This window comes from Coturnix japonica, chromosome 11 (genome assembly GCF_001577835.2).
Source record: "Coturnix japonica isolate 7356 chromosome 11, Coturnix japonica 2.1, whole genome shotgun sequence".
Taxonomy (NCBI): Eukaryota; Metazoa; Chordata; class Aves; order Galliformes; family Phasianidae; genus Coturnix; species Coturnix japonica.
The window spans coordinates 9402735-9427464 of record NC_029526.1 but is presented as its reverse complement, the minus strand read 5'-3'; the positions used below and the strand labels follow the sequence as shown (position 1 = coordinate 9427464).

Below are 24730 nucleotides of genomic sequence, written 5' to 3'. Positions count from 1 at the left end.
GTCTTCACATGTTATTCATTGCTAACGAAGCGTCCCTGCTGATAATTTAGATAGAAATTGGTTGAAGACAAAGAGCATGTGTGTACAATTCAGCAATAGGGCTAAGATGTGTGAGCTGTTACTGTATTGATGTGATGTACATATAGTGAACCTAGTACTGTGTAAGATACTGAGATGTTAAATGGTAGCCATCTTCACTTCATGTTGTACATAAGTTCTGTCTGTAGGGCCAGTTCATGTGGCTTGTGGCTCTTCTAATGTGGTGATACTTTTCCCAGTGTGGTTTCTCGCAACTAGAGACTTCTAGTCTCTAGACAGTACTGCTCAGCTTGCAACGTAGATTGCACTAAAGGAGACTTGATCATTAAAATCTGTAGTGCTGACACAGATGAATGAGGGGATTGTATTTTTCTGTCTTGTAAGGTGTGCATCCTTTTCTAAAACTATGACAAACCTGTGTTGCATAAGAGATAGTCATTTCTATTAGAAATGGTAGCTACTACCAGCTGGGGAAATGTGGTTAAGTCTTGGGCTAATATTTTATTGATGAGACACTAATGAGATAAGCCAGCAATCAATTTCTGTAATTGTTCTAAGTGCAGTGTTCAAAGTTTCTCTAAATTGTCATCCTCAGTAGGCAAAAGCTCTTCATATGCTGATATATGCAGACATTGCCTGCCTAATTCTAGGTGTTATTGTGATTTCTGTGAATGATAGAGGTTGTTTTTATTTATTAGAAGTGTTGAAGCTGTAAGTAAATTGAATAATGGAGATTCATTTGCACATTACATGTTGTGCTGTTACAGTGTTATAAGAAATACTCCTGGAGACTGAAGCCACTTACTGAATTTATATGATAAAAAAAACCCGAAGAAACTTGAAGTGATTCATCTTAATCAAAACAAATTTAATTAGATAATCTGATTACGTAAACTAACCTGAAGACTGTGCAGGTCTAGTTGGAGTCTTTTAGAAGATAAGATAGAATAAGATAGAGCAACTGAGTATGCAAATAAAATACAGTGGCAGAATAAGCATCATATTATGTGGGGATGCTGTGCTTTGTTTTAAATCTCTGCTGAAGCCTTTCTGTCATCAGAATTGTGCTTCTGGAGGTGTGTTATTTGTACATTTCTTTATTGACTCACAAGAAATGATTTTGTTCTTGTCCTATGTACAAGGCACCTTAGAAATGGAAGAGTACAAGTTGCCTATTTGAAAGAACTAATAAGTACCTAGTTGCAAGCTTTGAGTTGGTGTACAAGAAAATTTATATAAAAAGGTGTGATCTTTCAGTCAGATCAAAACCTATAGTTTGAAAGCTGTATGCCTGCTTGAAATACAGTTTAGTGACTCCTTAGTAGGTTGCTCTGAAAGTAATGCCTGCTAATTTCCATGGAAACTGCAATGGATTCAAAGAGCACTGTAACAGTGTTATAGCAAATTCTCATCTACAAACCACTGTTTTTCCATGTAGTCACCTTCATCAGCTGTGCATTTTCACCAGCAATGAACTAGAGCCTGCATGCTGTGCTTCTAAAAATCTGCACCATTGGAGGTGACCCACTGTCACTGTTGCCACTGCTGAAACGCATCACCCACCACCTCACTGTGCTCACATCCACTGTTTGGTCTCCATAAATGTTCAGCAAATGTCAGTGAGTGTTGGTGGATTCCACTTTTTGTGCGTGGAGGAATTCAATATTGGTGGAAAGGCTCAGTAACTAATGCCACACCATCATCCACCTCTGCCATCATGGGCCAACATTACTTTCAGAACAGCCCTCCTACACTGGGGAGCTGGTTGGACAAGTGTCCCAACAGCTTTTGTTTACTTCATTACTTCTTTGAAAACTCAATAAAGCAGCATTGTCATCTTAACATTAGAAATCATATGCTCCTTCAAAAAGTAATTTTTTTTTTCTTTCTGTTTTTGTCTGGGAGGAAAACAGTAATTGTGTATGTGTAAATTTTGAGGTACTGTTGAAAAATTCTTTTACTATTACAGCATGTTCAGTACTGGTAAGTATGAATTCTAGGCCCATGAAAGCATGAACATTCTAAGTTAATGCTGCCAGATTACATGATAGCTGAGGTTTGATATGACATTTATCTTCAGGAGCGAGGAGACTGATAAATCACAAGTGGCATAGCCACAAGTGAGTTAGCAAGTGTTTACTCATGAGTGAAGATGCATGTCATATCAGTCCATAGCCATTCTGCATTTTGAATGAGTAGCTTACTCGTTTCTTCCTTCCACAGTGGTTTTTTTTTGTTATTAATTGAAAGAAAAAATGCTCAGTATAGAACTTACTTTTGAAATTTGTTTGTTCAGTTCTTTGCAGAAGCTTCTGTTTCCTTTGTTGTTGGTTTTATCTCCCCTTCTGCTAAACATAAACATCTCCGATAGCCTCAGTATACTAGCAACACCCACTTGTCTATCTTCTGTGTCAGTCTAGTTTAAGATGTTGGCGCTTGTGAGCTGATTCAGCATGTGAATGGGTAGTGTTAGATGTGGTACATTCCTACTTTTAGGCAATGAGAAACATAAAATTGGTGAAGTAAATCATCTCCTAGATTATCATGCCAACAGACTGCTCATTGCTTACATTTTCCAGGCCAAATTCTGGTCAAAATAATAAGGTTTATGCTGTGGGGGGAAACAGGCAAGAGGATTAGAACAATTTAAATTAGTGTAATTGATGAGCAGTGGTTTAGATTGTTAATAAATTTTCACACACTTTAATCTACCTCTGTTTCATCAGTTTTTACAATGTTATTTGTTTATATTTGTCTGGAAAGAAAGTTGCACATCCCGTTTCAAAAACAAATTGGTAATGTTCATTCCTTAATTGTTGCCAGACTTGAAGATCACATCTGCGATGAAATATATCATAAAAGCATAAAGAAGCTGAAATCTAAGTTAGTGTAAAATGTTGCTCCAAGTTCAAGTTTTTCTCAGTCTTTTTCTGTACTTTCAGCACTTTTGTGCTCAGCACTAGCAGAGATCCTAGAATAGAGTACTTATTAATACATTCAAAATATATTCATATATATATTTTTAATACTAAGTATAACGTCATTATTTACATAATCATAAATGGTTAAATACTAGCCTATCTTTAATAGTCTTAGTTGACCCACTTTGTAAAGTATTTGTGTGAAAATATGAATCAAATGAAACAGAGTTTGATTCAGAACTCTAGAAGTTGTTTGCTTCACAGAGAAAGAATTTAATAACAGATGACCATAATACTAGATGATACTTCCATGCACAGGTCACGTGCATCTCCTTGTTGGCGTGACTTTTGGCCAACTAATGTATGGCTGCTTTCCTTCGCTATTCTCTGAAGACTCATCCAATAAAATAAATCACATTCTCCTTTCCTGTTAAATAGTCATTTTCTACTTTTGGGCTATTATGTCTCCTTATGAAAATATACTTGTATGTGGAAATTTTTATGCCTGGAAGTGGAGTCTAATTAAATTTTTTCCCTCTTTTTTGCTTATCACCTATATTCTTCTCTAGTTTGAAACTTAGTAGCTACTTTATTCTTCCCCTCTTGAGTATGCTGCTATTTACTCACCGTCTCTCTTCACCTGGTGCATTTAGTCTACTTGCTCCATTTCTGTGCTTATTCCCAATACTCACTTTTCCTTCTGTGTCTACAATTGAAGTTTAATCTTTAACCTGTTCTTTTTTTTTTTTTTTTTTTCCCCTTTCTCTTTCTGCAAGTTAGAAATTCTTAATACTTTTACATCCACAGGTTTATTATGACCTCACAGCTTTTAATGTTTTAGGTTGTACAGGACGCAATTTCCGTAATTGAAAATGTCCCTATTTGTTTTTTCCTCCAGATTATATTAGAATTCTTGTTTCCTCATTACTCTTTTCTCCTGTTTGTAGTTTTCACCTTCTGATTCAGGAGCTCTGGTTCCTGTTGATGGAACACTTGCCTGTCTGTTCCCCAGCTCATTTTTATTCTCTACTTTTACATTTCATTTGAAGATGTGTGTGTATATATGTATGCATTCATGTATATATATGTATACGTTTCTCCTTTCCTTTTCTCCATAGCACACTTTGAAGTCAGATATTTGGTCTTTCATTATACAGCTAAATACTGCATTTGCATATACTTTGTAAGAGTAACACCTAGAGATGCATTGTTTTCTGTTCACTTTGTGTAGCGGTACATGACATTACATATTGTCTTTGTGGATGTAATAAGGTGCAAGACAGCGACTTGGAATTCAGAAATGGGGTGTATTATGCTATGGGGCCAACATAGTGACTGTGAAGAGTACGTGACTTCCAAGGTTTTTGTGGTTGTAATTTATTTGCAGCTTCCTGCCTGTGTTTTCTTTTCAAAGTTTGTTTATGGATTTTTTTTTTTTCCCCGCTTTGCAGCATCCATGTGTATCACTGAATCCTCTGCTCAATATGTCTATGAATACCTTGTCCCTGATTTCTTTTACAATCCTTAGAAATGACCTTTGCAGGTTTTTTCTTTCTTCCTTTTTTTTTTTTTTTTCTTTTTTTTTCTTTTAATTCATTTCTGATCTGAATTCTAATTTTCTGATCCAGTTTCTGTTTTGGATAAGGACCTCAAAATTTGAATAAACAAAGCCACGAGAACATCCAGTTAACATTTAAAAGATAAATAATAATCCCAAAATATTACTTTTCCTTCTTGTATACATCTGATTTTAGAACTCATAGTATCTCGGATTTTACTTTTAGTATGTATTTTCTTTAAAAAGCATAGGTTTATAGCAAGAGACCTAACAGCCGTAGTTGTATACCAATAAAATTATTGCAGCGTTTTCTTTTGCAAATACTTTTCTTCTCAGTAAAGTTTGTGAAGACAAAAGTCTGAATTTTGATGTTTGCATCTCATTTTTTATGAAGGTTGTGACATACAACATTGGTGTCAAATATTATTTAATCTTTTTAACATAATGGCAAAATATATATATATATATACACACACACACAACCACACGCATTACGTGAATATGACTTTTGTCACTTGCTGGTTGTGCTTGTAGAAATCCATATGCTTATATTAGTAACTGCAGGTATTAGTATGTTTACGTTGTGTGTGTTTGTGTATAAGGAGTATAATATAAGTATACTTTTTTTTAATAATAGCAGATTATCCAGTCAACATCTGCTCAAACTGTGAAACGAAACCCTGCTTGCCAGACTACCCAGATTAGGATGCCAGTGGTAATAACTCAGACCATTAGACCACAAGGTATGGGTTTAAATGTTTTAGTGAGATTGTTACCTGTGTATGAATTTCATTGTAATTACAAATTAGTAGCATGGGAAAAACTTACAGTGCTGACGTTAGCAGGCTTGACACTTATTTTTTTACTTCATACTGGCTGAGGAGTGCATGTTTTCACTGTGCAGTTTTAACATTTCAGACCTATGCAGTTAACTGTTTTGAAGTTACCTTAGAACTCAACTTGCATGTGCTTAGTTCCTTACTCAGCTATAAGGAACTTGACTTTTACTATTGCACACTGTAGCTCTGGGCCGAGAAAGAAATGCTTCGTTTTTCCTGAAGCTTCTAGAATTCCTCAATTTAATGATCCTACTTTAACTTTTGCTCTTGAAGCAGAACATTATAGCTCCAGAGATCAAGACAGGAGTCGGAGAAATTTCTCAGCTCACATGCTTTTTTCTGCCAGTATGTTTACTATTTGGTGAGGTCAGAGACAGTGTGCAGCAACCTGTCATGCCAGGGGAGAAAGAGGTTTAATGGTATACACAACTTTCTCAAGGGTTTGTGCACAGGTGGGTGAATGTCTGGCTGATGCATCCCACTTTTTAAGAGGGTTTTTGAACCCAAAAGTATCCTTTCTACTACCACTAGACCTTTTAGCTTTGTTGTATAATTACATGGAAGAATATCATTTTGGATATGGGGATTTAGATGATCAAGGATTTGTAATGGAATACAGAGTTTATCATCATGGGGTACTGAATCAGAAACCAAACTAATTTAAATATACATGGAAGCAATTATTTTGTCTTTTTCATTTGTCTTGGGAAAAGGAAGCATAAAAAAACAAAAAACACACACAATAGCAGTTGATATCTTGTTCACTTTAGAGAATCCAGTGGCTGAATGGACATGGAGACCAAGATGTCAGTGTAATCCTTTTGTAGGTTGTTTTTTCAGGTTAGAAAGATGTGCATTTACTTGTCATAAAAGTTATGCACTTGATAGTGCTGACACTCATGTCCTGAGTTTATTAACAGGAAGAGTATTCAGTGTCTTAACATACAGACATTCACTTCTAACGTCTGAGAGTGAAGGCAGATTTAATTTCTGTTCTTAGTCAGTATACTGTCTCTTAAGTTGTGAATGAGAACAGTATGCAAAAAATTTGCATGATACTGGCATTGCTATTTTTTAAGCAGTGACTTCAGATCATAGATTTATTCCTGACAGTCAGTGACTGGCCAGTGCAATACAACTTAACTGGCAGTTTGGATTAAGAAAGACAAAAGTCCATAAAGGTCAATTCATGCGAAGCTGTGCTTTCAAGTGAGCTTATTCCTATTTACAAGCTTTTTTTTAAGCCTACCACTACATTGTTTTAATTTCACATACAAAGCATTCGGAACAGAAATTTTAAAAATGCCCCGTTGTGAAGACTATATATTCTGCAGCCCATGTCTGGAGAAAAATCTGCCTGTGTGTTCACAGCTCTAAGAAATGCCTATGGCATATTGCCGGATAACTGTATGTTTTGATTGTGATGTGTTAAGATTTTGTTCTGTGAACACCAGTATAATTGTGTTTTATGCTGGTTTAATTATTCCCATAGAAAAAGGTAAGATACTGGAATATAGAACATTGTATGTTTAGAAAATTACTGGAGTAAAATTTTGTGGAGTGTGACTTTTCAAGGATGGTTATGCCAGAATTGATCCGACTTCCACTGAGTGTTGCATTTTACATTAATATTAATATCAATGCATCCATGTGAACAAACTGTAATGCTTACAGTGCTAGAGTATAGATAGGTGGCAGACTCTAAAAAGTGTTGTAGTAGTAAATGGTATCCACACTGGGGAAGTAACATTATAATTGTTTAAGGAAAAAGTCACACTCTTTTATCAAAACAGTTATCAGTACAAAGTATCTGTGAATTGAATCTTTCCAATGGAGGAATGGAGTCAAAGCGTAAAATAATTAGTCAGAGTATTCATTACAGATATTTAGCCTATGCAAAGACAGAACTAAGAACTTAGGAGCTCCAAAATGTGGGTTTATTTCTCAGAATCATGCTACTTGAAATTTGAAGCAAGGACCCAGTGTTGAAAGACTCTGTATGTCATTACCAATCTCATGAAAAATCTAGACCCACAGGTGATTTTAATTTTCAGAGTATGCCATAGTGTAAATTGGTAGTTGAGCCATAATTTTTGTCTGACTCTTTAATCACACACCGTTGTGATTTAAACTGGAAGACTTGTATGTCATCTCCAAACTTATATTTATTTTGTCAGATCCATTTGAGCAGAATTATGTAACAGGATGAAAGAAAGTAAGGTCTTTTTTGAATTTTCAATGTAGACATGCAGCTTTCTTCCAGCCAACAAGTTAACTACTCTGTTGTTGTATGTTTCCCTTAATTTTGGGGGTCAAAAGTTATCATCCGTGGAAAAGAAGACACTGATATTATCTGCAAAGGAATATAATGTTTATTTTGGAGAAGTACTACTGTTCTATTACTGCAGACATTGCAATAATTTTCAAGGCTAATACACTTAATTTCCTCAAAACTCGCTGCTGAAAGCAGAGATTTGCTCATTTTTATTACGATATAATTTCTTTCCTTTCAATTCACTCAGTAAAAACTTCTCAGTTAATTAATATGAAATAGTTCAATGGAGCAGACCATGAAATAACTCTATCTGTGACATCTCACAGACCTTCAGTTTTCTGATGACAAAATAGTTTTATTCCACAGGCTTAGAACTCGAAATCCTGAATCTTGTTTTGTATTTGCTAATGTTGAAGGTTCAAGCAAAAATGTTTTTATCGAGGTTGATTAACTGAATGAACACTGTCAATTAAGTTTTTGCTCTCAGAGCGTATATTATGCTAGATGAAGACTTGGAAAGAAAAAGAGGGATGCTGGGCTCTGAAAAGCTCGCCCTTCTGCTTTAGCTTAGTGCTAAAAGGATTTATTGTGATAGGTGTGGTTTAGGTATTCAGAATTCATCAGAGTAGAATAGCTAATTTCTACTAACATTCATACCATGACATTTTAAGGCAATTGATCCATAGATGTGCAGGAAGAACTTTAATGCACTTCTCAGTCTTAACTCCTATAGTTTGTGATTCAATACAATTGAATGGTATACAAAAAAAACCCAACAAATTAAAATCTCTGAAGTCAAGTAGACACGTGACTTAATTACTTTCACTTGCCAACGTATGAGTGGGGTTTAAATAAATGGACAGAACGTGACCAAACTAAGCAGGTCTTAAAATAGGATTGAAGAAAGACATAGCAAGTCTTTTTCATTTCTCAGTGCTATTTGAGTCAAATACTGTTTCAGTGTTTTCTAATGACAATTAATACATGTCCATTGACTTACCAATTAACAACATGAACATAATTATTTTTTATTAGATTTTCCAAATGTCAGGCTGGAATTTTTTATTTATTTATTTTTAATTTGGCTTCACAAGAAGCTGAATGTACACCACAGTCTGGCTCAGTTAGGAATCCCATTATCTCATATATAGAGACTTGTAAGTAAAAAACCAGACACGTATTACTTTTTAAACAAGAGCTTTTTCAAAGTAAGAAAGTAAAAGGAAACTTTTATGAGGGAGGGTATGTCAGATTTTAAAATAGTATGGGGTCTTTTACATACAGTAGAAATATCTAAAAATACTTTAACATTTTGAACTCAGCAATGCATCAAAAATGTCTGTATAAGGAAATGTGTAAAAGGTGTAGTTAATACCTTCAGTGACTAATGTAAAACATCTAAGTTAAGAACATGTGAAACTGCTTCTGTATGTTGTGTGGAATATAAAGAAAAATGGTTCACTGCCAATTGCAAACACACAACCTTTGTGTGTAATGTAACCAACATTGGCCAATGGTTTTCATGTATGGAATCTTCAGTATTCTGTAAATATAGAACAAACTGTAATGTTAATATAAATTTTATGTCTAAAGTTGTTCTTCTTCAGCAGTGTAATCTTTAAAAATAATAACTTCCTTTGTTTGCAATTTACAGACAGTTAAATTTAGTTCCTGGACAGAAGGTTCTTTGATGTAAATTGTCTAAGACAGCTCATAATAACATCGCTTGGTGTTTTTCAGGCACAGTAGGGAAGGCACCAACAATACAAGCCAGCAAAAGTCCTGGGGGCTTTGGTGTTCAGGTCTCTGCAAATCAGAAAAACAAGCTGAATGACCCTGGAGGTGGTTCTTTCAGGTAAAAAAAAAAAAAAAAGAAAAAAAAAAAATAGTCATGAAAGCTGGTTATCATCTCAGGGAATAGGGCAAGCAGAATAGCTGACACAGTCAACACCAGAGGGCAGTGTTTTACAATAATTCCTGGCTTTCTTACTGTGATTGGGTGATAATTTCCTTATTTAGTTGTATTAGAAAAAAAAAAAAANAAAAAGAAAAAATGCAGGAGGGTGGCTGGAGGGGGGGGTCTGAAATGTAAAATTTGGAATTGGTTTAACACCAGAGGGCAGTGTTTTACAATAATTCCTGGCTTTCTTACTGTGATTGGGTGATAATTTCCTTATTTAGTTGTATTAGAAAAAGAAAATAAAAAGGAGTGGTGGGGCATGTCTTGAGGATTTTTCTCTAAATGCACTTTGGAATGTTTAATAAAGCCTTCACTTCTGTGGATTCCAATAAAAATTTTGGTAAATGAAATTATGTATGTGAAGCTTTAAAAAATACACCGCTGCTTTTATGTATGAGATTTGAATGTTCATATGGAATATATCTTGCTGAGAAGATGCTAATTGTAATGACAAGGCATCCTGTTGATAGATGACTGCTAAGCTGCAGCCATCTCCCCATAAGCATACTGCAAACACTGTTCTTGCTAGTGTGTTTTCTCTATGTATGTGTACATTTAAGAGAAGATAAAACATTGCTTTATCTTTATGTGCCTACTTTTGTGGCAGGGATTGGGTTGTTCTGTGAGTTTGTGTAGTAATCTGGTGCTGCAAAGTTCAGCACAGGAGCACTGCTGCATTGAGCTGCTATTTGCAGTTCTTTTGTACTGCAAAGTTCTGTGTTTGGTTGTTTTTTCTTTTCTATTTTGGATATGTTAACTGTTTGTAGTGAAAAACTGGTCTTCCATGTATTGTGTTTTGATTCCTCTCTCTCTCTTCCGCCCCTTTTCCCCCCTCCCCACTGCTGGGAGTACATTTAATGTGCATGTAATGGTTGAGCAGTTTCTTTTTCTTCCTGTTCCTTTGCTAAATGACAAAATAGTCCAGAAGGAAATTAAAATCCAGGAATTCTTCTGTTGCTCTGATGTCATCAAACCAGTAATTAATTTTGCAGGCTTAGACTTTTTCAGGTGCAATAAAAGAGATTTGGTAGCTCTTTGTGAAATATCTCTGCTTTGAGGCATGTCAGTATTGCAACTAATAGCGGTAGTACTTAGTATTAATCTAGAAGCAAAATCATTCAATTTTTTACTTTCCAATGCTTTTGCCTCCCACTGAGTATTTCAATGATTTAAAATGTCTTATGGGTTCAATTGTACTGTCTTAATAAGTATTTTTTATGTTTGTAAGCAACATGAGCATTTATTCTTCGTTAGTATAGCTTTCAATTTTACGTACACCAAAAGGGACAGCATTTTTTTAACTAGATGTTGTAAACTGTGCCAGGATTGATTCTTGCATTCACTTAGTTTATACATAGAATATATTAGGTTAGTTGGAATTGTTAATTTTCCCTTGGGGAGAAGCAAATGCTCAAGGCACTGATTGATAAATCAATAAATCTTTAGTGAGTTTGGTAAATAAGCTGTCAAGGGTGTATGTCATTTTTCCTCTAGAGAACAAATTTTAGTCAGAATGAATGTTTGTTTCCTTGCATTGTTTTCTCCTTCAAAATACTAAGACACAATACTGCATTTAAATAAGTCCATAAAATTGGAGGGATTTATTAAACAGCAGCAAAGATCAAGCTTTTCCTTGATATCTTAACAAAGAATTCAGTTGTTTGCATATTTGCATTTCAACCCCTAACCTTTCCTGAGGACAAATAGATGTCTGACTATTAAGCCTAAAGGCACAGAGCTGGAAATCTGTATTAATCCTCTGAATGCTGACTAGTTTTCCTCAACATTCCCAGCGTGTGTGAAGAATGTGTTTTTAGCCAGAAGGCAAACTGGCATCTAAAGCAAAGCAAGAATTTTGAAAAATAGTTGTGTTATGTATAAATTTATTTTGCCCTTAGTGTTTCATTATTGCATATTTGTTTCATTATTCTATATTCTACTTTTTTAAAAATAACTTATTCTAGCTTTTTATTCATGTAAGGAAGGTGTTGGTCACCAGAAATGGAAATGTGAACTTGGCTATTTTTGGTTTCTTATAGTCATACGCATTCTTAAACTTATGGTATTGTTCTAGGCTGAAAAACAGTGGAAGGAGTTATGTGAGAGACGTAGCAATTAGTAACGTCACAAATTACAGCTTAGCCCCTAATGTCAGCATTAATTTATTAATTGTAAGACTGCTTACATGACTTCACCAGATATTGTGATAGCTGCTCTATGACGTACAGTGTTCAGCCATGAGGCTTCTGCACTGCAAAGTTGATATAAATCTGAAATCTTACATCACCTTTTTTTTAAATATTAAAATTTACTGCTAAATTTTTAGGTGGAAAATACAGACCGTTCAATTTAGTTGACCTTTCTACTCTATAATTGAATGGAAATTGGAATTCCATTGTTTGTAATGTTTTTTCTCTTATAGTAAATATCCAGTCTTATCTTGGTACCATAATAAAGTGCAAGTAGAGGTTTACGTGGTCAGGAGAAATGAAGCAGACAGCCCCTTGATGTTTGCATGGGGCCTCCATATTGTGCTGCAGCCGCTGTGTACATTGCTGGTCTCATTTAGAAACATTAGAGCTTCCACTAATGTTTCATACTACTGAAGACAATGAAAATAACATGCTCTTGAAATAATTATTACCTGCAGTTCAGATTGTGGCCAATATAACGAAAAAGTGGAATCATTTGTTTCCCCTGAAATTAAGTTAAAATCATTTTAGTTGGAAGGGATGTTGGGTGGTCAGCCACTCCAGCTTCTGAGTCAGGGTAGTTTGATTACACCAGGAACATGCCAAGTTCTGCCTGTCTATGCATTTGTACTCCTGTATTGACCTATCAATTCCTAACAGAACTGATTAAAGCTCAGAGGCGTTGTACTTGAAATTTGAACCATTTGAACCTTATCTTAGTATTCACATTTGATACTGTTGAGTGGCCATGTTTTGAAGAAGAATATACCCTGGAATAAATAATCAACTGCATTTCAGTCTTCTTTTGTCTGCCCAAAAGACATGCCTTCTGAATCAGATAGGTCTATTACTGCCTCTTTAGTTTATTTAAATCAATGTTTAATAAAGTAGTTTTGGCAAAATACCTCAAAATGCTTGCATCTGATAAGGTGCCAAGCACTGTGCCCTTTTGGGAAAGCTAGTAAGTGAATGCAATTGTTAAATGGGTGACTTCACCTCAGAACAGTATACTTAAAATCTTAAGCTGTAATTTTAAGTTTCTTTATTTTTTTCCAGATCAACGTTTCAGGCTCTGAGATGAGCATGTATTTTTTTCCACATTTGTCAAAATAAAATAAAGTGTTGATCACAAATGTAGTATGTTCCGTCATTCTTCTTTTCTTGTTGCTGGTGAGATCCAACATAGACTTCATATATGAATTGTATGATAAAGCAGTGGTAAGGATGAATCTCAGAATTAAACCTATAAATGTCAGAATAAGGATTATAATAGAATTTGCATATGTAAAATGGATGCTTTTAAAATGTAATGCAATAGTGGCTGTTGCTGTAATTTCAAGTGACACATTCCGTCCGGTGCTGTAGCTGATCTCTGCTCACCTGATTTGTAGACTTAGTGTCTTGCATACGTGCATGGACTGCTATAAAAACATGAAATTTTACTTTGGAAAAAGTGAGGAATCAGTGGCATATGCTATCTTGATTGTTTTATGTATTATTTTATATTATTTTACTTTTTAATTTATTTGGGAATAGTTCAGTATTGGAGATTTGGACGTCATGAGCTCATATCTTAAAAAGTGCACGAGGAGAAAATATTACTCTGCAATCACACATAGGAGATTTATTCATAAGTAAAATGCCTCCAGATTTTCTTAATGTCTTGTCTTAATTTAAATAAAATTTTTAAGTATGTTATAGAAAACTGTGCTAATATTTCAATTTTATGTGCCAGGATGAGAAAGGAAAGATAGACAGTAATCATCAATCTAGCCAACCACTGGATGGCATCTTTGTTCCACAGAATGACTTTTGAAGACATGGAGTTAGAAGTTGACTTCTGTAGAAAATTGTATGGCAAAGATGCTGGCCCTCTTATGTATACAAAGGTGTTTATGTCAGTATCCAAAACCAAGTTCCCTTTGTGTTGAAGTTCTCAAAGTAAAAAAGGATAATCATAGAAATTTTACCATCAGACTAGAAAATCTGTATTGTTAGCCATGATTAATGAAAATATTTAACATCTGTCTTCTTGCTGATATAAGATAAAAACAGATGTACTTGGTGGTAGCGAATTGCTGATGTAAGTTGACAGGAAATAATTCTGTCCAGGGGTTACCTTGATAGTCTTCTTAGTAAGCGCTATTGCACTGATTTTGATAATTGTATGAATTCCTATTTTGTGCTCAATAAAAAGAAAAAGAAAAAGTAACTGCCTTCCTATTGCTGCCTGCCAAAAAGAAAAGGTAAAATTTGGAATCTCAGGATTATCAAGGTAGAATTTTAAAAAGACAAAAAAAATGCTCTGTGAAAGGTGACAGTATCCACAGGAATTAAACTTTGGAGAAGAAATGAAGTTCTTAGCGCTTGTGGAAAGTAACAAAAGCTGACTTGTGCAAGTAACATGTTTTTTCTAACAGCCATTGTAAAATTTGCCTTTTTTAGCCTCAAGTATTGAGTGTATATCACCTGGCAAAAATCCCTTCAAAAGAAAGCAAAACCAATATCTTAACAAGCCAACAAAGTCTTCTGAAAAAATTGGTTACTCTGAGGCAGACATCTGGAGGAGTATGGGGGGACAGGGAAGGCGTGGATTTCTAGATTCCTCTTCTTATTTTTGCTCTTAATTCTTACTTGTAGTTTTGATTTTTACTGTTTTAGCAGTTGAATCTGGGTATTCTAGAGCATGTAGAAGACCACATATGTATATTTTTATATAAATCTTTTAAATTAAACTGCTTGTTTTATGCAGTAGTAGATGACTGAAGATGTATGTGCGTGGATCTTTTCCATGTACATATTCTCAACAGTTGTGTGGTCATTCCTAGAATACACTCAGATACAGTGTCTGTGTCACAAATAGCTCCAAAACAGAAAGTGCTGAAAACAGATGGTTTGTTTCCACAGTTATGAGCCATCTCTTATAGAGGTAGGAGATAACAGATGCTTGGGAGATACCGGTATGATCTGTCTTCTGAAACTCAAATTTTTCCGTTAGTCCTTCATCAAGCTGTTAGGAAGGGTATTGCAGAGCAAACAGTGGCTTGGGAAATGCTGCTATCGTCGTCTGAAATGCAGTTCATTTTTCTAAAACTAGATGACACATTCAACTGTTTTTGTATGTTGCTAGGGAAAATAGTATTGTACAATTAAACCATGCTTGGAAACCAAACTTACCTGTGAATTCATTGTCGTTAATCACAAATGAAGAAAAGGCACCTCCATCACTCCAGGCCGGCTTGTGGGGACTTCCTAATGTGATCTAGAAATAGTTAATTCTGAATCTAGTATATGTAAATGTGAGAATTGAGACCTTGATAGATGTGACTTAAGTTGGCCCATACAGCAAGCCTATTGCTTGCTCTGGAGTAGCAGTTAATTTATATGTATTAATTGAATGTTTCCTATGGATAATTATTTTTTATTTGTATTTTCATTATAGAGATGATGATGACATCAATGATGTTGCCTCTATGGCTGGTGTTAATCTAAATGAAGAAAGTGCCCGAATTATGGCTACCAACTCTGACTTGGTTGGAACCCAGATACAGTCGTGTAAAGATGAACCCTTTCTTGCTGCTATACCTCTACATAAACGCATACTTGAAATGGGTGAGAAACATGTCCTCTCTTTTTAGTGGCTTTTTGTTCTGTAGTTCTGAGTAGCAGAATATGCTTAGCGCTTAAGATTGTTATAAGTAAGGGGGCTTATACCTTTTGTTATATAATTTTGTATTCTTGAACTTTCAAGGTTTTTGTGATAGAAGTAACTGAGCTATACCAAATCAGAAAAAAAAAACATTGCATCGGTCCTTTCATATTTCGTACTTTACCCATGTTTTTTTATATCCAAGGATCTCAAAGCTCTTTGCAAACATTAATTATTTCTCACAATCCTTCTTCATGTTTTACACATGAGAATGTTGAAGCAGAGAGGTAAATTAAGTAGTTCAGGTCACAGAGGACACCTGTGAATAAGATTTAACAGATTGCTGAAGTTACCTGTCAAGGTTTTTTTTTCCCCCATGCAAACCAATAATTCAGATCCTAATGCTTGCATCTATTTAGGTTCACAGCGATTTTCTTGTAGTATTTTTCCAAAAGATTCATTTATTTACTCTGCCATTTGAAAATGAATGTTATAAATTTCAGTGGAAAAAATAATTAGTCAAAATTAGTGATTAAGGTTATTAGGCATGCTCATTAAGTATTTTATTTTACATACATAATTAATATATTGTGTATCATTGCATATTACCTAAGTGTATCTTTTCACCATAATTTTTGGTAATGTTTCCAGGTACATCAAAGTCTTAAGACACAGAGCTCCAAGTGCACAGAAGCTTTTTTATTTTTCTAAGAACTCTCATAAATTTGGGAAAATCTGTAGGGAATCATTGTCCTTGTGGCTTTAAGGTCTTGTTAAAAATCATTATATTTAGGTTTTTAAGATCGTAGGTTTGAAGGATATTTCTGAAATATTGTGTTTATTTTCACTGATTTAGTGAAAACCTTTTCATGTTGCAGTTACAGCAAGTTTCTTCTTTAATTTACTGCTGAGCTTCACTTTTGTGTTATAATTAGTTGAAGCCATTCTGAGAAATGAATTTTGCATGTTTTAGTTATCGTGTTGCAATGATATGACGATTACATTATGTGATGCAGTGTGGGAAAGCATATGTGCAACATTTTGTGAGATGGCTCTTTGCCAGCTGAGATGGGAAGGCAGAAAGATTGTTGTGAAATTTGTTTGAGAAAGTGTTGTGAAGGATGCTCACGTAATGGTTTATACAGGTGTTAGAAAACAAAAAGGAAATGGAGACAGTTAAAAAGAATGGGAAATCAGTAATAAATTTGCCATATAAGCCTTAATGAACTGTCTGGATGTAACAATTGCTGCACAACATGGAGCTGTAATTACAAGTGCAGGACTTGCAGGAATCTGTACATACTTTAAGAACCACAGAACCCATCACACTATTCATCACTGCCTTTTGGGGTTTGCTCCTCTGAGGAGCAAATCCCTATGGCTGTTTTTGAAGCTTTATTGGCTTTGATAATTGAAATGAAACTTTCAAAGCTTTTAAAAGCAGCTGCAGGGATTTACTTCTCAAAAGCAGTGAATCCAAAAGAGCGGCCACTCCTAGTGATCTCCTGCAGCCACTTTTGGAGCTTTATTTTGTCTTTATATGAAGCCTTTTATAGTTTTGAAAGTGTCTGTGGGGTTCACTAGTGGCTACTATCTGGGATCTATGGCTCTTGAGAAGAGAATTCCTTCAGCTGATTTTGAAGTTTTAGAAGCTTGGTTTTCACTGTGTGTGGCCAGATTTGTTGATTGCATGGGACCACACAAATTTAGTAGTGTGTGCTACTGGGCACTTAAAATAACAACATTGTAAGATCATGATGAAATGCAGTCTTAGCATGTGTTGCTGTGCCTAGACACACCAGGATTAAGCACAGGAGGCTGTGACCTTCTCAGACACATTAGGAAAAGAAAGTGTCTTATGCGAGTCCTCATTCTTCTGTTTTTGTTATGCCTGTTGACAAATGAAATAAAATGCATCTTCTTCTTTTAACCTGAGTATGACTTAAATAGACCTTATTTTCTACCTTTAAATCTATTCATATTTAATGATCACCTTAGTTTCAGGGCATGTTTTTAATGTTTTAGTAATAGAGAGATTTGTGTTATGTACAGTATTAGGAAACTGTTCTTCTCTCCCTTCTCAGAAGCTAGATCTTTCAAGTTTTCTGTAATATTAATCTCTTCCTCTCTTTTCCAAGTAAAAGTTCTGTCCAGCAACTCAGTAGTGTTCCCCAAAGGCTGTTTCAGAGATCGCACTTCCATTCACCAGAGTCAGAATATAAACTGCTAAAGCAAGAACAGATGCTTCTCAGTCTTTGGGAGTAACCACCTGCCAAATGCCTCAAAGTTATAGTGAAAGAGGTTTCTTAATATATTGTACGTTCTTATCTCTACTGCTCAACTTGGCAATGCTATCATCCAAAGTTTATTTTAAATCTAAATGAGTAATATTATTATTGATCCATCTAAATGGAGGAAGTAACTGAAAGGTAATTCATGCAAAAATATTCATCTGCTTTCCACATGCTTCCTTGTCCAATTTGATATCTAGTTGTCTTTGTCTGGTAATCATTGCCGTTTGTTATTGTAGGAAGGCAGCATTGTGACTGTTTCAATTTCTTTGATGTAAAACCAAGAGTGGATATTTCTGAGTAGATAATGTATTTCTTTTGCTATTCTATAAAGGATCATAAAAATTTAAACCCAGATCTTTCTGTATGACAGAACAGCACAATGAAACGCATGCAAAGAGCTGTAAGACTGTTGTTTCTTTTGGCAAGTTCAGAGGCAGAGACTGATGCTCTTTGTGCATGTGCTGATGTGCAAGTAAACTTTAAAAACTTTATTGGCCTTTAACTCCATTAGTAAAGTGTGTGGGTAAGATAAGCTGAACAGTGCTGAAAAATCCTAGTTTGTTTGTTTGTTTTTGTGGGAAAGAAACAAGAAAAATAATTTTGTGGATGTTTCATTTTATTCATTCACAAGCTATTTCTTCATGGGTAAGAATGCTGTATTGGTTTTACTAGGTTTTAGAAGCTAGTTTTAGACATCGAGTCTTCACTGTTTACCAAAAGGTTCAACACTTTAATAAGATGATATGGTGTAGCAGGTTGTTTTAAGAGTGGAACTGTGCTTTGTAACTGTGTTGTGAAAATAGAAAGTCCTTGATTCAGGAGTTACTGTAATTGCGTCATTGTTCCCGGGACTCATCAGATAAGAATTAGACTATACTGTATTTTTAATACTGTGAATGTTATCAGGACATAAGGATGGGATAATAAGGTGATCTTATGTATATTGTGTGAAAACTAAGTCCATGGAAAAGGGACGTATACAGAAGAGAAAAGAGGAAAAATACTATAAAACATTAACAAGTAATTGGCCGTATTTAATCCATTTTAAGTGTCCATCTTGTATTTCTACACTATTAATACTTGAATGTGTGATAAAAACACACTGAAGAATTATGAATTTTTTTTATGTTACATTGATTCCTAGTTATTTTATGTCTTCATTAAGAAATCAATTTTTTCTGTAACATGTTCTTATTATGTTCTTGATTTATGCATATAAGCAAGTATTATTATATATTTCCTTTAAAAAGCCTATTACATGGACAAAATAACATGCATCTCTGATATTTCAGTCATTAGTAATATCAGTAATTAGTACTGGATTCTCTTGCTTTGTCCAAATAGATTTTTAGTCAAGAACACGTGTAGTGGTGCAGTTGAATTATTATGAAACTTGTCATTGCACTGTTGAATCCAAACGCTCCTAGAAGAGGTCTACGGTCATTCTTAAAATGGCCTCAGAGCAGTTCAGCTTTATAGGTTTAAGCCACTGTCTGCTAGTGTAGTAGTTGTAGGGTTAGGTTCAGTGTAATAGATAGATTTACCTCTTTGCTATTTTACTGGCAATTAATTTTTAATTGTCTAATGACACGTTGATTGTTGTTCTGTTTGATACTTTGTTCAGTTATGTTTGAATTATGTGTCTGCTATAAAATGCGTGTTAAAACATAAGTAAATAGCTTATCTGTCTTTCTGTATTCTGTTGTATATTGAATCTACTTTTTGACATCACAGTGGCAACTGAATTGTATGCATGTGTATGTATGTATTTTAAATAGTTTGAATACTCTGGAGGGCGTTTTTTATTGTTAAATAACCTAAAAACTGATTGGAATATCCTTCATGGAACCAGGCCAGTAGATTTCAGAGCCTCTGCTTAAAGCATTTGTTACTAGTTTAATAATAGTCTTTCTGTCATCTCTGTTTCATCTGTTTCTTTGTCAAAAGTTGTATTCATGTTTGAATGAGATAAAACTACTATTGATGATTGCTCTTTCACATATGGAGCATTTCTAACATAAAAGTATACTTATTTCTGTGGTTGGTTTACTTTAGAGTGTTTTCATAGCTGTTTAGATTACAGTTGCTGTGGGTCCTGAAATTCTGAGCAATCAGATTGCATGCAAACATGTTTTTTTTTTTTGTTTTCAGTGCACTTTTTGTTGATCCTGGTTGTTTTCATTATTGACTTTTAACTTGTTATCTGTACGTTGATTTGTCATCAAACTGAAATATTCCTTTCAATACCACTCTTTTCCAACAGCATTTTTCTGTCATGATGGCCTCCTTAAATATCTGTGTACATAACTCTTGTGTTTGGAGATGGTTCTAATGTGCAAATCAACCCATGAAGTCCTTGTTCTCCTTAAGCATAGAATTTTGAAGTTGTTCATTGTCCTAAGAAGATCCGTAGTCCAATTGAACTGTACCTAGAGAGGCGTTTTCTGTGACTTTAGATGTCACTTCCCAGGAAAAAGAAAAATTGTAATTATGTATTATGTATTGCAACTTAGTGTACATGCCAAATATGTTGACTTTCTAAAGCTCCTATGGACTCAATTATGTCACGTGTAGGGAGATGTGACAGATTTGGAAATGTGTATAGCTTCTGACATATTAAATAGTTCTGTGGCTTTCTTAGTAAGTACTGAGTTTTTCTCCCACTCTGAAACACAAACAATTTACTAGAAATTTAATTTAGGTGTCCGCTTCTTTATCTCATCAATGTTCATATTTATGAACATTTAGTTTATTATTTTATATTCAATAGCAAGTTTGTTGTTCTGCGCTGCTATTTATTGTTTGCAAATGTTACAATATTATAAGGCAATTAAATGTGGTTTGCATTTATTATTTCCATTTTTAAAAAAAAAGGTGGGAAAAAGCTCCCATCTGAGTATCAGCAGCAGTGTTGCCAAATAAACATAACCAGTAAATATTTCAGAAGAGTGTTAAAACGTATTGTTGTTCTTTCTCTAATAGGTCCATGATTAGACTTCCTGTTTTACAAGATGTCCCAACATGTGTTGGAGTGATAACTTCAGTACCACCTGAGAGCTTGGAGTCTGCCTTTCCATGAAAGGTAAGGCAGCCTCTGTTCAACGTTTTCTGTGTATTTCTAAGGTTTTCTTTTTATTACTCTTATTGGTTCTGCAACACTACGGCAAATAAATGAAGATATGTTCAAACTATGATTATTTGTGAAGAAAATGAAGCTATAATTTGTTGCTCAATTTCAGAATAAGTTTGTATCTGGAAACAGAATGATTTAAATTTCTCAGTCTCTGCAAAGGAGGGTAAAATTAATACCATTCCATGGAGATTCATTCTCTGTCAGATTCATTCATAAAGTCTATCTCATAAATAGATTTCTGGTAATAAACATGGGATGTAGAATAAGAACAATAAAAAGAAAACCTTAGAGAACCATTCAATATTACAATAAATCTGACTTACATTATCCCTGTAGGCAAGCTCCATGCTCTAGAGGTGGTACTAATGTCCCGAAACTCAACACATGTTGGAACATCTTTGTGGAGGAGGAAGTCATTGATCAGTGAGCAGTATCTTCGAGGATCATTTACGGGGAAAAAAGTAAAAGGTAATAGTTTCTAAAATATATCACAATAATTGTTTGTTACGTTTATTTGGCAATCCTGCTGCTCATACTAAGGTTGTAATGTTTTTATTTCTTAAAATTACTGAAATACCTCATCATCTTAAGTCTTTCTTTCTCATATAAGTTGAATTTTCACTTAAAATTCCAGTGCTCTGCAGGTAAAAGATGTCACATTGTATTTGTTCGTCTTCTTTATGCTGCTGAATCTACTGCACACAAAGTCCGTGTTGTAGGATAACTCAGTGGTGGTTTGACACTTTTTTCAGTGGTTAAGGTATCAAGAGTGTTAGGCTTTGGTTTGTCTAGTGTTAAATAAAGCCTCAGCCAAGCATTGAAAAGTGTTTAACCAGTACAAAGACTTTTTACTGATAACAAAGGATAATTTGTTTTCAAGGAGGTAACTGCATCGCTGGACGTTGTGCCAGATGAGGTACCATCTGTTCCTGCACGATAATGTAAATGTATGAATCTGATATAAACCACCATAGAACATATCTGTTTTGACAAAATCAAGTGACCACATCTGATCTGGAATCACTTTGTAGTCGTGGGTGATCTGGCAATACACAGATTTAGCATTAATTAGTGAATATGGTGAGACATCCTGATCTTGACAACTTTTCCTCTAATCCTGGACTTGCACAGACGCTGTTGCTGACACTTTGAAATTCAAGTTATGGTCTACTCTTCTGGTATCCTTTATAATTTCCTTTATTCTTTGTGCACAAATATCTTTTCCAGGTGACTTGCCCATCCTGCCTCCTTAAGATGTGGCCTCATGTTGAACTAGTCTGCCTAATATCAATGAACATCTGTGATAGCTCTTCAGACATGTAACCACCCTACAAGACTTTTATAGGGTAACAGTTAGAGTTTTCTCAGGAAAAATAACTTGCCAAAGTTTCTACATTATTTCCATAATCAGCTTCAAAAAACCAGAAGCATATAGGCAAATTCTTTTTCATGGTATTTATTTTTATCCTCCTGGGAACATGAGTAAGATTATTCTGGTATTGCAAGGACCATATCACAATATATTGGCATCTATGCTTGTCATTTCTGACATTCTTATAACAGTTTTTTCCCATGTCTTATTCACCTAACATAAACCCATAATCATATTGTTCTTTTACTTAAGCCTGAGGTCCTGCAATGGTTTAATATCTTTTCCTCTTTGGTTTAGGACATTGAGATTTTGATTTCTTCCACAAGGAATTAGGTAACATACAGTTTAGTTACAGTGAAAATATGGGAAAAAAATAATCGTAGTCCACTTCTGTTCCTTCAGAGTTCACATTCTCTTTCTGTCCACTCTGATCCAGCTGTCAGGCTTCCTGTCTGTTCTACTACTAGACGCACTGCTTTCTGTTAGTGCTTTCCTGATTTGTGGCAACTGCTTCCATTTTACAGGCCTCCACTTACCTGTATGTAATGCTGTTTGGCAACTAACATGGTTCTGTTGAAGACAAACTGCCTGGGATTATAGAAATACTCTTTAGGGATGATTAATAGCTGCCTTTTAGCTGTTTAATTACTTAGCTCAAAGACAGAATTTTGGAAACTGGATTGCCTGGTTATAAATATTTTAGGTCAGACCTCTTCTCAAATTAGTTCTTTCTTTTTGCCAAAAACTACGAATTATGTTTATAATCCTGGACTTACGCTGTTGTTTAAGATTCCTTCTTAAAGAAGTGTAAGGCTTTTTTGTTTTTTACTCATTTTTTCATTACTTTTGTCAAAAAACGCTAATCATATAAGAAGGGTTAAGCAGTTTCTCTAGTAATTCTTCTTCTGTTGCCTGGATATTTTTCCCTGCTCTAAATCCCACTGACTTGCATAATAGCTTTGAATAAGCATAGAGAATAGGCATTTTGGCCTGGTTATATGTGGATTTTTGATCTGTGCGGCTCTTTCCCTGCCTCTGTTGTGTTAACATAATTATACCACCTAGAATGGAGCTATTTTCCACTCTGGTCTCAGTCTTGTAAGAATTAGGGGTATTAGGTAAAATTAGGAGGTGAATCTTCAAAACAAGCAAAGGTGAAAAGTTATCAAACCTTTATTTTAGGATGTTGCAGGTTCAAGAAATGACTTGAAAAATTAATGGAAAAAAAAATCCATCCAGAGGTAGTAAAGAGTAAGAGAAGAACTTTAGGGTGGTTCTACGCTGTATATGGTTGCAGTTTTACATGGATACTCTTTTATATTTTTTCAGCAACATTTCATGCTTCTACTGTTAGAGAACGGGTGCTGGACTGTATTATTCAGTATGACATATCTTAACTGTTTGTACAATTGCAGAAACACAAAAAATTTATTATGGTATGATTTGTACTGAATAAGTTAAATCCACTGTAGTACATGAAAAAAGCTTTGAGTGCTTTTCTCTGCAGAGATTGAGTCTTAACTGAATCTTACTTTGCTAAAATGATTTGGTTGGCACTTATTTTGGAGAAGGCAGAAGAAGAGTATGACAATTTTAATAACATTTATTAGACTTTGTATGCATTAAGTTGCATTAGAATTGTATGGCTGGTCTTTTCTCCTGTGTCTTGCATTGAAGATACCTATGTATTTCAAGGATTTTCATCTGTAAGTTGGATTTATTTATATGTATATTTAAAAATAACTAGTGTTTCACTGATTTCTCAGTTTCACAAATTGCTTTCTTGAAGAACCATCTCAAGCTGTGTAGTTCTGAAGCCATATAGAAAAGACATTAGACCCCAGCAAATTCTGAGTACTCAAGCAGATCATACACTTTTATTCAGAAGTGAGCTCGTGAGATTTTATCGTATGAAAGGAAAAATGTTCTTATATAAACAAGCTTACTGAAGTAACTAATTGGTGTCTTCCATTATTTTGTAGATAACGTTTGTGATAATGTCATTATTTCTAGCATAGGCAGTTTATGTGAAGGTGAACTACAAGTGTAGGATTGAACAGCATGGGGTGCTAGTTTACCAAATCTTTCCCATAACAGTTAGTTCAGGATTGATTTGGAGCTGTGGAATAAATCTTGGCCATCTGCCCCTCACTGAAGGGATGCTGGTTTGTACCTGCCGGAGGGAATTGTTTACCAAAACACAAAGCACTTGGCACCAATTCTCTCTAGTTTGGCACAAAACGTTCCCTAGCCTGTGGTTTCCCTAAACACTCTCCAGATTCCAGGTTTCTCAGGGGCACCTGCTCAAACTACTTTGGATTTGCTGATTTTGTGAAGGAAGCAACTAAAGCTTTAGTTTTACCTTTCCCTATTGTGTCTCCCAGACAGTTTAACAGTAGAGCAATTCAACAATGATTAAATTATTTATTTGTTTATTTAGCGAGACTTAAAGTGAAGCTTCTTTTTGTTTAAAGGACTGAAAACCTAGGATGACAGTT

General features: G+C 34.8%; 1 protein-coding gene across 1 annotated transcript in view; it reads left to right on the top strand.

Annotated features, from left to right (window-relative positions):
* The window catches only part of LOC107319318 (transcription initiation factor TFIID subunit 4-like), a 121691-nt gene that overhangs the window by 18861 nt on the left and 78100 nt on the right, over nucleotides 1–24730 (top strand). The window contains exons 8-10 of the mRNA XM_015874042.2: nucleotides 5156–5261; nucleotides 9373–9487; nucleotides 15227–15396. Of these exons, the coding sequence (XP_015729528.1) occupies nucleotides 5156–5261; nucleotides 9373–9487; nucleotides 15227–15396 (391 nt within the window). The remainder of the gene's footprint in view (nucleotides 1–5155; nucleotides 5262–9372; nucleotides 9488–15226; nucleotides 15397–24730) is intronic.